This window comes from Chiloscyllium plagiosum, unplaced genomic scaffold, assembly GCF_037043375.1.
Source record: "Chiloscyllium plagiosum isolate Xiang-an unplaced genomic scaffold, Cpla_swu_hap1 HiC_scaffold_49, whole genome shotgun sequence".
NCBI lineage: Eukaryota > Metazoa > Chordata > Chondrichthyes > Orectolobiformes > Hemiscylliidae > Chiloscyllium > Chiloscyllium plagiosum.
This window is the reverse complement of record NW_028270187.1, coordinates 5,552,608-5,570,640: the sequence shown is the minus strand read 5'-3', so window position 1 is coordinate 5,570,640 and position 18,033 is coordinate 5,552,608. Positions and strand designations below refer to the sequence as shown.

The 18,033-nt window shown below is 45.2% G+C and overlaps 2 protein-coding genes and 1 pseudogene across 7 annotated transcripts in view; 2 read left to right on the top strand and 1 right to left on the bottom strand.

Annotated features, from left to right (window-relative positions):
* LOC148135420 (uncharacterized) overlaps nt 1–18,033 on the top strand; it is a 560,459-nt pseudogene that overhangs the window by 52,864 nt on the left and 489,562 nt on the right. The window lies entirely within an intron of this gene.
* Nucleotides 1–18,033, top strand: part of LOC122544631 (uncharacterized) — an 88,441-nt gene that overhangs the window by 1,073 nt on the left and 69,335 nt on the right. For 4 of the 5 annotated variants that reach the window (XM_087984715.1, XM_087984713.1, XM_087984714.1 and 1 more), the window contains exons 2-3: nt 2,771–2,860; nt 13,831–13,862. In XM_087984715.1, the coding sequence (XP_087840841.1) occupies nt 2,771–2,860; nt 13,831–13,862 (122 nt within the window). The remainder of the gene's footprint in view (nt 1–2,770; nt 2,861–13,830; nt 13,863–18,033) is intronic. The other variant, XM_087984717.1, reaches the window with a different exon arrangement.
* Nucleotides 1–18,033, bottom strand: part of LOC122544637 (histone H2B 1/2-like) — a 33,298-nt gene that overhangs the window by 1,285 nt on the left and 13,980 nt on the right. The window contains exons 2-5 of the mRNA XM_087984695.1: nt 17,070–17,151; nt 15,157–15,284; nt 3,264–3,320; nt 2,671–2,814 (exon numbers count right to left, since the gene is read on the bottom strand). The gene's annotated coding sequence lies outside the window, so the exon portion shown is untranslated. The remainder of the gene's footprint in view (nt 1–2,670; nt 2,815–3,263; nt 3,321–15,156; nt 15,285–17,069; nt 17,152–18,033) is intronic.

The following is an 18,033-nucleotide window of genomic DNA, read 5'->3' as shown; positions in this document are numbered from 1 at the left end:
GAAGACACAAGCAATCTCCCTGAGGTAACAGTGGCTGAAGGACCTGAACTTAAGGAATTAATATTTGCCAGGATTTGGTGTTGGAGAGACTGTTAGGTCTGAAGGTTGATAAGTCCCCGGGGCCTGATGGTCTGCATCCCAGCGTACTGAAGGAGGTGGCTCGGGAAATCGTGGATGCGTTGGTGATTATTTTCCAGAGTTCGATAGATTCGGGGTCGGTTCCTGAGGATTGGAGGGTGGCTAATGTTATACCACTTTTTAAGAAAGGTGGGAGAGAGAAACCAGAAAATTATAGACCAGTTAGTCTGACCTCAGTGGTGGGGAAGATGCTGGAGTCTACTATAAAGGGTGAAATTACGGCACATCTGGATAGTAGTAACAGGATAGGACAGAGTCAGCATGGATTTATGAAGGGGAAATCATGCTTGACTAATCTTCTTGAATTTTTTGAGGATGTAACTGAAGATGGACGAGGGAGATCCAGTAGATGTAGTGTACCTGGACTTTCAGAAAGCTTTTGATAAAGTCCCACACAGGAGGTGAGTGAGTAAAATTAGGGTGCATGGTATTGGGGGCAAAGTACTCGATTGGATTGAAAATTGGTTGGCTGATAGGAAACAAAGAGTAGTGATAAACGGCTCCATTTTGGAATGGCAGGCAGTGACCAGTGGGGTACCGCAGGGATCTGCACTGGGACCGCAGCTTTTTACAATATATGTTAATGATATAGAAGATGGTATCAGCAATAACATTAGCAAATTTGCTGATGATACAAAGCTGGGTGGCAGGGTGAAATGTGATGAGGATGTTAGGAGATTACAGGGTGACCTGGACAAGTTAGGTGAGTGGGCAGATGCATGGCAGATGCAATTTAATGTGCATAAATGTATGGTTATCCACTTTGGTGGCAAGAACAGGAAGGCAGATTACTACCTCAATGGAATCCGTTTAGGTAAAGGGGCAGTACAGAGAGATCTGGGTGTTCTTGTACACCAGTCAATGAAAGCAAGCATGCAGGTACAGCAGGTAGTGAAGAAGGCTAATAGCATGCTGGCCTTCATAACAAGAGGAATTGAGTATAGAAGCAAAGAGGTGCTTCTGCAGCTGTACAGGGCCCTGATGAGACCACACCTGGAGTACTGCGTGCAGTTCTGGTCTCCAAATTTGAGGAAGTGCAGCGTAAGTTCACGAGGTCAATTCCTGGAATGGCGGGATTACCTTACACTGAAAGACTGAAGCGACTGAGCTTGTATACCCTTGAGTTTAGAAGACTGAGAGGGGATCTGATTGAGACGTATAAGATTATGAAAGGATTGGACACTCTTGCAGCAGGAAACATGTTTCCGCTGATGGGTGAGTGCCGAACCAGAGGACACAGCTTAAAAATACGGGGTAGACCATTTAGGACAGAGATGAGGAGAAACATCTTCACCCAGAGAGTGGTGGGTGTGTGGAATGCTCTGCCCCAGAGGGCAGTGGAGGCCCAGTCTCTGGATTCATTTAAGAAAGAGTTGGATAGAGCTCTCAAAGATAGTGGAATCAAGGTTTATGGAGATAAGGCAGGAACAGGATACTGATTAGGAATGATCAGCCATGATCATGTTGAATGGCGGTGCAGGCTCGAAGGGCTGAATGGCCTACTCCTGCACCTATTGTCTATTGATAACTGGTAGGTGGTGGTTCAACCTGAGGGTTACCATGCCTCACACAAGGGGAGGAGTGGAGGAGGACAGTCCTTCATGGTAACCTCAGTCAGTGAGAGATTCAAACCCATGCTGTCGATGTTGCTCCACATTCCAAACCAGCCATCCTGGAGACAGTGTGAAGGACATTTACGCGAATGATCACAACGATGAGGGATTTTAGATTCAGGGAAAGGTTCAAGAGATTGAGCTTATACTCTTTCGAGCAGGGAAGATGAAATGTTGACCTTATTGAGATGTTGAAAGTTTGAACAATTCTGACGGGAAAGCAAGTTATTGTTTCTCACTCGTTGGTCTATTAGTAACTGGCTGGTCAGAATTTCAAGATTGTCAGTGAGAGAGTGAGATGAGGAGAAACTTATTTGGGTTGTTGGGTTTGGAATGTGCTGCTTGGGAGAGTGATGGAGGCAGATTGCATAGGAAGTTCGAAAAGAGAGCTGAATATCAATTTGAAAGGAATGATTAGATTAGATTAGATTAGATTACAGTGTGGAAACAGGCCCTTCGGCCCAACAAGTCCACACCGACCCGCCGAAGCGAAACCCACCCATACCCCTACATTTACCCTTACCTAACACTACGGGCAATTTAGTATGGCCAATTCACCTAACCTGCACATCTTTGGACTGTGGGAGGAAACCGGAGCACCCGGAGGAAACCCACGCAGACACGGGGAGAACGTGCAAACTCCACACAGTCAGTCGCCTGAGTCGGGAATTGAACCCGGGTCTCTGGCGCTGCGAGGCAGCAGTGCTAACCACTGTGCCACCGTGCCGCCCACATGTTAGAGGGCTACAGCGATAGGGTTGGAGAGTGGGACTAGCTGGGTAGCTTGTTCAGGAGCTGGTACAGACACGAATGGTCTCCTTCTGTACAGTAAAATTTTATGATTCAATGAACGTATAAGTTCTGAGCCACATTCGGGACAATTCCAGGAGGTAATTCTTTGGGACCTTGGCTCACTGACCTCGTTGCCAGGGAGTTTTGTACGCAAACCGCAGCAAATTGTTGTCACGAGCGGGATTGGAACTTGGTTGGGTCATGATCTGGAAATATTTGATTTCAAGGGAGGCGATGGAAGAACAAGCTGAGGGTGCGAGTGAGGACAGACCTGCAAGAAATTTCGAATACACAGATCAGGTCAAGTCGATTAAAAGGTGAATATCATTCTGTGAGCTGCTGATCCTACACCATCACATATTTTAGATTAGATTAGATTAGATTAGATTACTTACAGTGTGGAAACAGGCCCTTCGGCCCAACAAGTCCACACCGACCCGCCGAAGCGAAACCCACCCATACCCCTACATTTACCCCTTACCTAACACTACGGGCAATTTAGTATAGCCAATTCACCTGGCCCTGCACATCTTTGGACTGTGGGAGGAAACCGGAGCACCCGGAGGAAGCCCACGCAGACACGGGGAGAACGTGCAAACTCCACACAGTTAGTCGCCTGAGGCGGGAATTGAACCCGGGTCTCTGGCGCTGTGAGGCAGCAGTGCTAACCACTGTGCCACCGTGCCGCCCATATTTGTAAGCGTTCATGCTGGTACTTACCTGATTGGGAAGATCCGCAAAAACAAATCTGGTGTATTGTGTCCAGTTCTGGTTGTCCTGTTAGAGGAAGGACATTATTAAGCAGGAGACGATTCACAAAATATATAACAGGATATGGTTGGGAATGGAGAGTTTGAGTTATAAGGAGAGACTGGATGGACTGGGACTATTTTCACTGGAGAGTAGAAGTTTGAGAGGGAAAGAGGTTTATGAAATCATGATGGGCGTAGATTAGATGAATGGCAGGTATCTTTTCCCTAGGTTGGGGGACTTCAAGACCGGGGACATATTTTTCAGTTGAGAAGAGAAACATTTTTTGACGGAGAGTGGTTCATGTGTGGATTGAACATTCAGAGGAAGTGGCGGATACGGGGGCAGTTACAATATTTAAAAGACATTTAGATTAGTACAAGAATAAGAAAGGTTGGAGAGATAAGGGCCAAGAGCAAACAAGTTGGACTAGTTTAGTTTGAGATTATGGACAGTATGGACTAGTTGGACCGAAGAGTCTGATTCCTTGCTGAATGACTCTACTATCATTTTAAAGTGAAGGGTAAGAGCTTTCGAGAGTGATTTGAGGATTGTTTCACCCAGAGGATGGGGGGGATCCGAAATGTGTGAAAATAAAATATTTGGACTTTCAGTTTCTATTTGAAATCACTAATTGCTCCGGTGTGTGGAAATGCCACTTTGTTCCATGATCTATTAATGTGGAATATTCGTATAAAGGAGCAGGAGGCGGCCATGGAGGAGGCCCTTGAGCCTGTTCCACCATGCAATGGCTGATCTGTGACTTGACTCCACAGACCTGCCTTTGGCCCTTATCCCCTTAAGTTTTCTGTTCAGCAAAGTTTTTATCTTTCAGATTTAAAATTAACAACTGATCCAGCAATGCCTGCTTTTTGTGGAAGAGTGTTCCAAACCTCCCCCTGCCTGTGTGCATATTAGTACTTCCTAACATCTCTCCTGAACAGTCTGGTCCTAATTGTCCAGCTATACCCTCCCTATTTCTAGGATTACCAAACAGTGGAAACATTTTCAATTTATCCAACCTGTCTTTTCCTGTTAATATCTTTGATCAAATCATCCCTGAACCATGTAAATTCTGGAGAGAACAGGCTTAATTTGTGTAATCTCTCCTCATAACTTAACCCCATGAAGACCAGGTATCAATCTTGTAAACTCACGCTGTACTCCCTCCCAGGCCAATCTATCCTTCCTCAGGTGTGGTGCCCAGATCTGCTCCAAGTGGGGTCTAACCAGGGCTTTGTATAACTGCCGCATCCCTTCTGCAATCCTGTACTCCAGCCTTCTCGATATTAAGGCCAGCATTCCATTAGCCTTATTCAGGCACTGTGTGTCAGAAATAAAAAGAAACACAGAAATTGTTGGAAAAACTCAGCAGGGACAGATTGTTTGCCACCAAGGGACTGACTGTTTACTGTTGAAGACAACTTTCCATCCAGTGTGTGTCTATCTACAGCACATGGACTGCAGCAGTTTAAGAAAGCAGCTCATCTCTACCTTCTCAAGGGAACAAGTAGGAATGAGTTGGGCACTAAGTGCTGGGTCCAGTGGGTGATGCCCATGTGCCATGAGTGAGTAATGAAAAAAAAAATGTAATTTACCCCAGGGCCTCCATCTTCCCTATGTGAGCTTGTTCTGGAAGGGGAGGTGGCACCTTTGTAGTGAATGTTGATGCAAAATACCCATTTGAGATTATTGAGTCTGAAAAATGTGTTGCTGGAAAAGCGCAGCAGGTCAGGCAGCATCCAAGGAGCAGAAGAATCAACGTTTCGGACATAAGCCCTTATGCCCGAAACGTCGATTCTCCTGCTCCTTGGATGCTGCCGGACCTGCTGCGCTTTTCCAGCAACACATTTTTCAGCTCTGATCTCCAGCATCTGCAGTCCTCACTTTCTCAGAGGTTATTGAGTCACCTGGTTCATGAACTGCTTTGAAAAGGTTGATATACCGCCAACATCTTAGGTTTGTACTACTGCTAGGTTGGGTCTGTGACCTTAATGATCACTCCGTATTTAATTTTGAGGCATCATTTACTGTTGCTTTAACATTCTGATCTCTAACCTTTCGGTTCACTTTGCTTATTGTTTCTTGATTGTAGATGACTACGAAAAAGACAGCAGTTTGGTGTACTCAGTTTTCATCATCTCCAAACCAAGAAACGATGGTACAGGATACAGTGTATATACTTTTATAACATTTTTGGTTCAGAGAAATTGGAGATTTTCTCTATCTTAATCCTCAAAAACCCTGCCACTTCTAAACATCATTAGTGTTTCTTTTGCTTATAGCATGGAGTGAAGGTTTGCTCACACTTTTTGAATCTTTTTACATCATTTGAATTTATTAATAATCATAGACATGTTCCATCTATGTCAACTAAATTAAGAACAGGGTAATGTGAATTGGAAGAGGGAATGTTACACTGATGGCTAATTACTTTTCCTTTCATCTTGTTTTGAGGGGATGCCTAAATTTTAGGGCCTGGGACATCAATCGGTTGATTGCCCTAGTACAACAACTTATTGTTTGAGAGTGGTCCCTTCTGGCCTTGGTCTTTTGGGCAAGGAGCCATTCACTGTCGGTCTAGCATCATTCACATGAGGAGCATTGCCATTTCATTGTCCTGAGTGTTTCTTTGATGATACAAAGATAGGTGAAAGGACAGGCAGTGTTGAGGAAGGGGTAAGGCTGCAGAAGGATTTGGACAGGCCCGGAGAGTGGGCAATGAAATGGCGGATGGAATACAATGTGGGAAGTTGTGTACTGTAGTAGGAAGAATTGAGACAGAGACTGTTTCCTAAATGGGGAAAGGTTTCGGAAATCTTAAGCACAAAGGGACTTGGGAGTCCGAGCTCAGGATTCTGTTCAGGTTAACAGGCAGGTTCAGTTGGCAGTTAGGAAGGCAAATATAATGTCAGCATTCATTTTGGGAGGTGTAGAATACAAGAGGAAGAATGTACTGCTGAGGCTGTGTAAGGTTCTGGTCAGATCATGTTTGGAACATTGTGAGCAGTTTTGGACACCCTATCTAAGGAAGGATGTGCTGAACTTGGAAGGAGTCCAGTGGGGGTTTACAAGAAAACTCCCAGGGATGAAGAACTTATATGAGGAAAGGTTGAGGTCTCTGAGTCTGGGGTCAATAGAGTTTAGAAGGGTGAGGGAGAATCTGATTGAAACTTGGAGAATACGGAGAGGCGCGGACATGGGAGAAGATGTTTCCACGAGTAGGAAAAACTAGGACCCGAAGGCACAGCCTCAGAGTGAAGGGAACTCTAGAACTGAGATGAGGAGGAATTTCTTCAGCCAGACAGGTGGGAAATCTGTGGAACTCATTACTGCAGACAGCTGTCGTTATATCTTTAAGACAGAGATAAATAGGTTCTTGATCTATAGGAGGATCGACCTTTACAGAGAGACGGCAGGAGAATGGGGTTAACAAACATATCAGCCAAGACAGAATGGCAGAGCAGACTTGATGGGCCGAATGGCTGCTCTACCTTATGGTCTTGGCTATTATGTGACTAATGGCCTGTGATGCATCACACAGTTTAGGACCTCAGCACATGCTCATAAAGCTCTGTATCTATGAGGCACCCACACTAGAAAGTGCACAGGCAGTTGGACGACCAATAGAACATATGGGCTAGGAGCCCTCGGGAGCCAGCTTCCCTCATTTTATATGGCTGTGACTGTTCTCATGCCAGCCTCAACTCCAATTTCCTGCCCCTGCTCCCTTTAACCCCTCACTGATTGAATAAATTGAAGGAAGGGATAGAGAGATTGCCAGTGTCCTGACATGCCCCCTCATACACTGGGGAATGAATTCCCAGATATTCTCACCTCCTCTGCCTTGGAGAGAAGCCATTTCTCAACATCTTTCTTTTCGATCTGCCCCACCCCCTTCTCCTGAAACAGTGGCCCTCTCGTTCTAAATTGTCACACGTGAGGAAACATTCTCTCTGTCTCCTTTGTCAATCCCACCCCGTTTACCACCCTACATCGCTCAGTTGGAACTCCCCTTGTTCCTCTAAACTCCAGAGCATATTGGCCTTAATTGCTGAATCTCTCTTTCGAAGACAAACCCCTCATCTCTGAACATGAAATGTACAAATGGTATCTTGGATGTAAAATACACATCTCAAAGTGAGTAAGTCATAGTTTCCGAGAGGTCTGCAGCCCAGAAAAAGGCCCATCAAGCCTGTACTGGTCAGAAACAACCACCTCATTCTCTTATCCCATTTCCCCAGTACTTGGCCCCATAGCCTTGGCGTCACGAGTGCACATTGAAATCCTCCTTCAATGTGATGACTGTTTCTGCCTCTCCCACCCTTACAGGCAGTGACTTCCAGATTCTCCACCACCCTCTAGATGAACAAGATTTTCCTCACATCCCTTGCCATTGGGGGTATTCTACAGACCACCTAATAGCCGTAGAGAGATTGAAGATCTACGAGGCGGGTAGATTCTGGAAAAATGCAAAAGTAGCAGGGTCGGTGTTATGGGTGATTTCAACTTTCCCAATATCGACTGGAACCTCCTAAGTGCAGACGGTTTGGATGGAGCCATTTTTGTCAGGTGTGTTCAGGAGGGTTTCCTTACTCGGTATGTAGACAGACTGACGAGGGGAGAGGCCATTTTGGATTTGGTGCTTGGCAATGAGCCAGTACACGTGTCAGATCTTGCGGTGGGATGTGGTGTAAAATTCCAAGCAGTGGAATGTGGTGAAACGGTTAAAAATTATGTCCCAATACATGTGTGAATCTAACCGGAATGGAGGTGTTGCTTAGTCCCGTGTGAATCTTCTTATCTGTATGTAACCAGAATGGAATGTGTTTTTTAGCCTTGCTCTGCTGTTCACATGAATGTTTATATCTGGAAGGGAGTATATCAGCTGGAAAAGTCTCCAGTTCGGTGAGTCTGCTCCGGGGTTACGTTTAACCGCCGAGCGTGGGTTGTTGGCAACCGCTCTACGAGAACTGACGGCTCCCAGTTTTGGTAACATGTAGAGTGAGTATAAGCCAGACCCGTTGTTTGGACCTGGTTGTGGCGACGATGCGGGGAATAAAATGCCCATATTCTAGCAGACTCGCCTCTTGGTCGTTTGTTCTGTGTCAGACTACTCTCCTACGAACCTGACCTTGAGAATTTTTTAAAACATGGGAGAGCACTTTGGTGAAAGTGATCACAACTACATCATATTTAGCATAATTGAAAAGTGTGGTGCTGGAAAAGCGCAGCAGGCCAGGCAGTCTCCTGGCCATTACCTTCAATCTATACCCCTCCCCCCACCTCCGTCAAGGGGGGAATGTTTCTTCCTGCCTCCCCTATCTTCACCCCTCATCATTTTAAACAACCCTCTCTTTTAATTCACTCTGCTGTAAGGACAATCACCCCAGTCTGTCCAACCTCTCTCAATCATTGAAACTCTCCTGCCCCCAAGGCAATATGCTGGTAAATCTCCCTGTGCATCCTCTCACAATTCATTTAGATTCCATGAGATGAGTAACAGTCAGTCAGTGAATGCAGCTTAACACGTGGCTGCGAGGCTGATGCAGGAGGGAGGGCTTCAGGTACCTAGACCATTGGGATACCTTCTGGGGAGAAGGTGGGACCTGTACATGAGGGACGGGTTGCATCTGAACTGGAGGGGCACTAATGTCCTGAGTGGGAAATTTGCTCATGTGATTCGGGAGGGTTTAAACTAGTTTGGCAGGGGGTGGGAATCAGAGCCACTTGTCTGAGAGAGGGTCAGTTGCAGACGGACAGTGACAGGATATATTGAATCTATCAGGAAGGTTTCTCATGCGATGAAACAAAGGGATCGGTTAAAGTGTGTCATTAATGCAAGGAGTATCTGAAATAAGAGTGATGAACTTAGAGCATGGATCAGTACTTGGGGACTATGATGTTGTGGTCATAAGGGAGACATGGGTTTCACAGGGGCAGGAATGGTTGCTTGATGTTCCAGGGCTTAGAATGTTTAAAAAGAACAAGGAGGGTAGAAAAATAGGAGGGGGTGTAGCATTGCTAATCAGAGACTGCATCACAGCTACAGAAATGAAGGTTGTTGAGGAAAGTTTGTCTACTGAGTTAGTATGGGTGGAAGTTAGGAATAGCAAGGGAACAGCCACCGCATTGGGGGTATTCTACAGACCACCTAATAGCCGTAGAGAGATTGAAGATCTACGAGGCGGGTAGATTCTGGAAAAATGCAAAAGTAGCAGGGTCGGTGTTATGGGTGATTTCAACTTTCCCAATATCGACTGGAACCTCCTAAGTGCAGATGGTTTGGATGGAGCCATTTTTGTCAGGTGTGTTCAGGAGGGTTTCCTTACTCGGTATGTAGACAGACTGACGAGGGGAGAGGCCATTTTGGATTTAGTGCTTAGCAATGAGCCAGTACACGTGTCAGATCTTGCGGTGGGAGAGCACTTTGGTGAAAGTGATCACAACTGCATCACCGTGTGGGCGGCACGGTGGCACAGTGGTTAGCACTGCTGCCTCACAGCGTCAGAGACCCGGGTTCAATTCCCGCCTCAGGCGACTGACTGTGTGGAGTTTGCACGTTCTCCCCGTGTCTGCGTGGGTTTCCTCCGGGTGCTCCGGTTTCCTCCCACCATCCAAAGATGTGCAGGGTCAGGTGAATTACTAAATTGCCTGTAGTGTTAGGTAAGGGGTAAATGTAGGGGTATGGGTGGGTTTCGCTTCGGCGGGTCGGTGTGGACTTGTTGGGCTGAAGGGCCTGTTTCCACACTGTAATCTAATCTAATCATATTTAGCATAGTTGAAAAGTGTGGTGCTGGAAAAGCGCAGCAGGCCAGGCAGCATCCTGGAGAATTGAAGTTTCGGGCATAAGCCCTTCTTCATGAAATGCCTGAAACGTCAATTCTCCTGCTCCTCGGATGCTGTCTGGCCTGCTGCGTTTTTCCAGCAACACACTTTTCAACTCTGGTCTCCAGCATCTGCAGTCCTCACTTTCTCCTAGTTGACCATATTTAGCATAGCCTTGGAAAATGAAAGGAGTAGTTACCGAGGGAAGATATTTAACTGGGGAAAGGAAATTATGGCCCTATGAGACAGGAGTTGGGAAGAACAGACTGGGAGCAATTGTTCCACAGAAAGGGCACAGCAGACATGTGGATACTATTTAAAGAGCAGTTGTTGCGAGTGATGCACAAATTTGTTCCTCTGAGACAGGTAAGAAGGGGTAAGATGAAGGAACCTTGGATGATGAGAACAGAGGAACTTCTTGTCAAAAGGACGAAGACAGCTTACGTAAGGTGGAGGAAGCAAGGATCTAGCACAGCTTTAGAGGATTACAGGCTTGCGAGAAAGGAGCTCAGAAATGGACTGAGGAGAGCCTGGAGGGGGCACGAAAAAGGCTTGGCAAGAAGGATTAGGGAAAATCTAAAGGCATTTTATTCATATGTGATGAATAAGAGAATGATTAGGGAGAAGGCAGGGCCGATCAGGGATAGCGGAGGGAACTAGTGCATGGAGTCTGAGCAGCTTGGGGAAGCCCTAAATTAGTTTTTTTGCTTCAGTTTTCATCAAGGAAAACTTGATGAAACTTGATGTTGTAAGTGAAAACTTAAAGGAGCTGGGACACATGCTTGACCAGATCAAGATTGATGAAGTTGATATGCTACATATTTTGGAAAACATTAAGATTGATAAGTCCCCAGGGCCAGACCAATTTACCCTAGCGAGAAAGGAGGTTGCTAAGCTACTGGCGAGGATATTTGCCTCCTCAGTCTCCATGGGAGTCGTACCGGAGGATTGGAAGGAGGCGAATGTTGTTTCTCTTTTCACTTCTGTTGTGGGCAAAATCTTAGAGAGAATTGTAAGGGATAGGATTTATGCACATCTGGATAGGAATAATGTGATCAAGGATAGTCAGCATGGTTTTGTGAAGGGCAGGTCGTGCCTCACAAACCTTATTGAATTCTTTGAAAAGGTGACGAAGGAGGTTGATGAGGGGAAAGCGGTAGATGTGGTATATATGGATTTTAGTAAGGCGTTTGATAAGGTTCCCCATGGTAGGCTACTGCAGAAAATACGGAGATATGGCATTGAGGGTGAGCTGGAGGTTTGGATTAGGAATTGGCTGGATGGAAGAAGACAGAGGGTAGTAGTTGATGGCAAAGTTTCTTCATGGAGTGCCGTCACTAGCGGTGTTCCGCAAGGATCTGTTTTGGGACCATTGCTGTTTGTCATTTTTATAAATGACCTGGAAGAGGGGTTAGAAGGTTGGGTGAGCAAGTTTGCGGATGATACGAAAGTCGGAGGAGTTGTTGACAGTGAGGAAGGATGTGGCAGGTTACAGCAGGATATAGAGAAGCTGCAGAGCTGGGCAGAAAGGTGGCAAATGGAATTCAATGTAGCTAAGTGTGAGGTGATTCACTTTGGGAAGAATAACAAAAAGATGGGGTACTGGGCTAATGGTCGGATACTTGGTAGTGTGGATGAGCAGAGGGATCTTGGTGTCCATGTACACAGATCTCTGAAAGTTGCCACCCAGGTAAATAGTGCGGTGAGGAAGGCATATGGCGTACTGGCTTTTATTGGTAGAGGAATTGAGTTCCGAAGTCCTGAGGTCATGATGCAGTTGTATAAGACTCTGGTGCGGCCGCATCTGGAATATTGTGTGCAGTTTTGGTCGCCATACTATAGGAAGGATGTGGAGGCACTGGAACGGGTGCAGAGGAGGTTTACCAGGATGTTGCCTGGTATGGAAGGAAGATCGTATGAGGAAAGACTGAGACACTTGGGGCTGTTTTCATTAGAGAAAAGAAGGTTTAGGGGTGACTTGATAGAGGTGTACAAGATGATTAGGGGGTTAGATAGGGTTGACAGTGTGAACCTTTTCCCGCGTATGGAGTCGGGTATTACAAGGGGGCATAGCTTTAAATTAAGGGGGGGTAGATATAGGACTGAAGTTAGGGGTAGGTTCTTCACTCAGCGAGTCGTAAGTTCATGGAATGCCCTGCCAGTAGCAGTGGTGGACTCTCCCTCTTTATGGGCATTTAAGCGGGCATTGGATAGGTATATGGAGGATAGTGGGTTAGTATAGGTTAGGTGGGCTTGGATCGGCGCAACATTGAGGGCCAAAGGGCCTGTACTGCGCTGTATTCTTCTATAAGAAGTGTAATATGGAAATTCCTGGCAATAACAGACCAGTCAGTCTTGCGTCTATGGTCAGCAAAGTTTTGGAAAGAATTCTGAGGGTTTGGATTTATGACTAGTTAACAAAGTATAGTGTGATTAAATGCAGTTAGCATGGCTTTGTGAGGGGCAAGTCATGCCTTGCAAATCTTATTGAGTTCTTTGAGGAGGTGTCAAGACAGGTCAACGACGGTCGAGGAGTGGATGTGGAGTATATGGACTTCAGCAAGGCATATGATAGGTTTCCCCATGGTAGGTTCATTCATAAAGTCAGGAAGTATGGGATACAGGGAGATTTGGCTATCTGGATTCAGAATTGGCTGGCTGACAGAAGGCAGAGAGTGGTTGTTGATGGAAAGTATTTTGCCTGGAGGTTAGTGTTAAGTGGGGTCTCGCAGGGCTCTGTTCTTGGGCCTCTGGTCTTTGTAGTTTTTATAAATGGGGAGGTTGAGGGGTGGGTTAGTAAATTTGCAGATGACACAAAGCTTGGAGGTGTCGTCAATGGTTATAGAGGGCTACTGTAGGCTGCAGCGCGACATAGATAGGATGCAGAGCTGGGTTGAGAAATGGCAGATGGAGTTCAATCTGGATAAATGCAAAGTGATGCATTTTGGAAGGTCGAACTCGAATGCTGAATATAGGATTAAAGACAGGATTCTTGGCAGTGTGGAGGAACAGAGGGATCTGGGTGTGCAAATGCATAGATCCCTCAAAGTTGCCACCCAAGTGGATAGGGTTATTAAGAAAGCATATGGTGTTTTGGCTTTTATTAACAGGGGGAATCGAGTTTAAGCACTGCGAGGTTTTGCTGCAGCTCTTCAAGTCCCTGGTGAGACCACACTTGGAATATTGTGTCCACTTCTGGTTGCCTTACTATAGGAAAGATACAGAGGCTTTGGTGAGGGTGCAAAGAAGGTTCATCAGGATGCTGTTTGGACTGGAGGGCTTGCCTTATGAAGAAGGGTTGAACTTTTCTCTCTGGAGAGAAGGAGGAAGACAGGAGAACTGATTGAGGTGCACAGAATAATGAGAGGAATAGATAGAGTCAATAGCCAGAGACTTTTCCCCAGGGCAGATTGACTGGTACGAGAAGTCATACCTTGAAGATATTAGGAGGAAGGTATAAAGGAGACATCATAGGTAGGTTCTTTATGCAGAGAGTTGTGAATGCATGGAATGCATTGCCAGCTGTGGTGGTGGAAGCAGAGTCACTGGGGACATTTAAGCGACTGCTAGACATGCACATGGATAGCAGTGAGTTGAGGGGTGTGTAAGTTAAGTTACTATATTTTACATGGGCCAAAGGACCTGTTCTGTGCTGTACTTTTCTCTGTTCTATACGTACTGTTGGTAAAATGTCTTCTTTCATTTACAGGTCACACTCATGGTGCAGCAGAAAAGAAACACGTAAGTTGTATTGCAGAGAAAAAGACAGCAGTTAATTTTTAATCAGCAAAGTTATGTTTTTAGCAGGCGGTTAATGTAAGTTTGCCATTGTCTCATTAGAGAGAGGGAGAGAGAGGTGTGGGGGAGAAAGAGAGAGAAAAAGCAACAACTGTTTATGGTTTAACCTGAGGGTGACCACATCTAAGGCACAGGGAATGATCATTCACAGCAATCTCAACCAGAGCAGCAATTGAATTGCATGCTGTCAGCTGACCCCTACATGGCCAGTGGTAAAATCATTGGGTGGCACAGTGGCTAGCATTGCTGCCTCACAGCACCAGGACTCAGGAACACTTCCAGCCTCGGGTGACTGTCTATTGGGAGTTTGCACATTCTCCCCTTCTCTGCGAGGGTTTTCTCTGGGTGCTCCGGTTTCCTCCCACAGTCCAAAGATGTGCAGTTTAAAATGATTGGCCATGCTACATTGCCCATAGTGTGAGTGTTATGCAGGCTAGGAGGATTAGCCATGGTAAATGCAGGGTTACAGGGATTAGAGAGGGTGGTGGATCGGAGTGGGATGTTATTCAGAGGGTCAGTATATGAACCCGATTGGCTGAAATGCCAGCTTCCATGTTGTAGGATTCTATGATGTACAGATTAGGGGGATTGGTCATGGTTAATGTAGGGTTGGGGTCTGGGTGGGATCCTCTTCACTGGCTTGGGACAGACTGGATGGGCTGAATGCTTTCTTTGCACACTACATGGATTCTGGGGACATCAATATTTAACTAAATGGTGTGGGGCAATTTATTCTGATCTCAATTTTGAAGAGATTCACTTTGAGTTACTGAAATAATGGGGAAGCAAAATCCTATATTTTTAGCTCCCCAGGGTATGCCGTGCAGATGTGAATTTGAATTTTGCTGTGGCAGGTGTTGGATTTGGAATTTGATTTTAAACAAAACAGATCTGGAGTTAAGACTCTAATGATGACTGTTGACAGGAACAAACAACCATCTGGTTCAAAATTGAAGACTGAGGTGAGGAGGAATTTCTTCTGAGGTTGAGAGTCTTTGGGATTCCTTGCAACAGAGAGCTGTGTGTGGGGACAGCGAATAGGTTTAAGGCTGGGATAGATAGGTTCTTGATCAGTCAGGGAATTGAGAGTTACATGTTAAGTGCAGGAAGGTGAGTGTGAGGAGTCGGGCATTAGCCATGATGTGCTTGGATAGCTGAGCAGGCTTGAGGGGCCGAATGGCCTTCTCCTGTTCCTATCTGTGATTGTCCTTAAGGGAATGAAATCTGACCTCCTTACCTGGTCTTCTCTGCATTTGACTCCTAACCCTTTGCAAACTCTTCACTGCCTCTGGCTGAGCAAGTCGATTGGTTCAAGGACGTTTCGCAATTGCATCCACTTCCCACCTTGGCAGAGATGGCCTTGTCCTGTTCAGAGTACAGAGAAATAACATTTGTCAGGGTCAGTTTTAAGCTTGTTCCAGTCATGAGCACAATCTACAGGCAGTCAATCCATGTAATATTTTATAAATTCCTACTTTGGCAATAGAACCAGTCTGACTCAAGATTGGGATACAGACAGACTCTAACCTCACACCTTTAATACATTGTCTGAGCTGAGATGTTACCTTTTTTAAATAAAATCTGAAGTCATCTTGTGAATGTGATTTAAAAGAAGTTCCGGGATGTATGCATTAATGAACTGAAACCTGCAACCCATTCTAAAAGATGAACCACTGAATAGCAATCGAGGTTTCTTCAAAATATCATTTCAGTTGCATGACACTATAATCTTTTGCGGTAGACTCTGTGTCTCATGATCCTGTTTCACAGCTACCTGATGAAGGAGCAGCGCTGTGAAAAATAGTACTTCCAAATAAACCTGCTGGACTATAATCTGGTGTTGCATGATTTTTCAATTGTGGTCAGCACATTACAGGAAGGACGTGAAGGATTTAGAGAGGGTGCAGAAGAGGTTTGCCAGAATGCTGTCTAGCGGGTATGAGCTATAAACAGATGCTAGAAAAACCCAAATAGTTTTTTTCTGAGCAGCAGAGACTGAAGGCAGACTTAACAGAAGTCTGTAAAATTTTAAGAGTTGTAGCTCAGGTTGAGGTTCTGGATCTGGGTTTTCTCGCAAAGCTGCAAGGTTCTTTTTCAGATATCTTGCCACCATATTAGGTACCATTATCAGTGAGCCTCTGGATGAAGCACTGGTGGTATGGTCTGCTTTCTATTTATGTGTCCACTACATTGGACAAACAGGCAGAAAACAGGATACATGAACTAGCCACAAAAAGGTATGACCCACTCTCACTAGTATCCTTACATGCAGATGAGGAAGGACACCACTTCAACTGGGACAACACATCCATCTAGGACAAGTCGAACAGAGACAAGCATGAGAATTCCAACCGGAATTCCACGAACAAACAGATTGACTTGGAACCCATTTACTATCCCCAGAGAAAATGAACACTAAACTACAGGAAATGACGTCACCAACCCAAAGAAACTGAAACATATAAACAGAAAGTGGGCTATACCACCAGTGCTTCATCCAGAGGCTCACTGATGATGTTACCTACAAAACGTCTGAAAGCAAACCTTCCATCTCAATGAGCAAACCTACATACAAAACTCTATAAAATTATGACATGCATGCTTAAGGTGATGGTCAGAATCTTTTTTCCAAGAGTTGAAATGTGTAAAACTAAGGGGCATGCATACAAGGTGAGACGGGGAAAGTTCAAAGGAGACAAAAGGTGCAGTTTCTTTTAACGTCGGAATGGAACGCACTGCCAGGGGTGGTATTGGAGGCAGATACAATAAAGGTATTTAAGGGACTTTAAAATAAGCAAATTAACATGCAAGAAATGGGGGGATATGGACCATGGGCAGGCAGAAGGGATTAATTTCATTCAGCGTCATGTTCGGCACAACATCGTGGGCTAAAGGATCCGTTCCTGTGCTGTACCGTTCTATGTTCAGATTTAATGCAGTGTATATTTCGGATGAGGATTCATTCAAATTGATTGGAAATGTGCAGCATTCATTGAGAATATAGATAAAAAATATAAACTTTATTTCCTTGGTGGTGTTTGACTCTTGGTTTGAACATATCTCTCTGGAAATGGAGCTCCAAGTGAGTCTGACTCAATCCACTCTGTGACTGTGGAAAGGATGTTCTTCGCTCTGATAGCGGTAACATACCTGCTGTTTGTTTGAAGCAGCTGGTCACACTTGGCTCTGTACCGTGGGAATATTACATTGTCTTGGTCCTTTGAGTACTTGCCTGGAGGAAGACAGAAGAGATACCTCCTGTAAATCAACATCAGTTGTGATTGGCAACATCAATGTAACATTCAGTTAATGATTATTAGGATTTGTTGTGTAAAGCCGCAATTTAAACAGAACCGCAGGTCTCATTCCACTCCTGCTCGGAGCTGCTCCTCGTCCATTTTTTTCTTTAAAATTCTAACACCAGTTGAGTGAGATTCCGAAACTAAACAATACCCATACATCTCCATGAATGGGGCCGCCTGATGCTAGTGACTATGTGGATGTGTGAGTTTAGTTATTGATCTATACCTGTCAGTTCCTGCTGGATGAATGTGTGGGTGTAGTTATCAAACTGTAACTTTCGGTATATGGTAAATTTATATACATATCCACACAGCAGGGACTGGTCTAGTCTCATCGATAACTAGAGAATCATAAAAATAATGCAGCATCAGTGGGGCGGGGGGGGGCGGCATTCTGCCAATCTTGTCCATGCCAATGCCAACACACCCAGGTGCCCTTTCTCATCCCACCTTCCTGCCACAGCCCGTAACCTTGCAGTTCACATCACTTCAGGTGCAGTTCCAGGGAATTTTTGTTTAAAAAAATGCAAGGATGCCTGCATCACCAAATCAGGCAGCGAATTCTAGATACCCACCACACTCTGCATTAAAAAAAAAACATTTTTCCTCATATCATCTAATCCTACAACCACTGAGCTTGAAACAGTGATCCCTGGTTTTTGACCTCTCTGTCAAAGTAAACAGGTTCCTCCTGTCTAATGTCTCCCTCTCACGAGTTAGTTAAAAATCACACAACATCAGGTTATGATTCAACAGGTTTATTTGGAAGTGCACGCTTTCGGAGTGTTGCTCCATCAGGTAGGTCACTATTT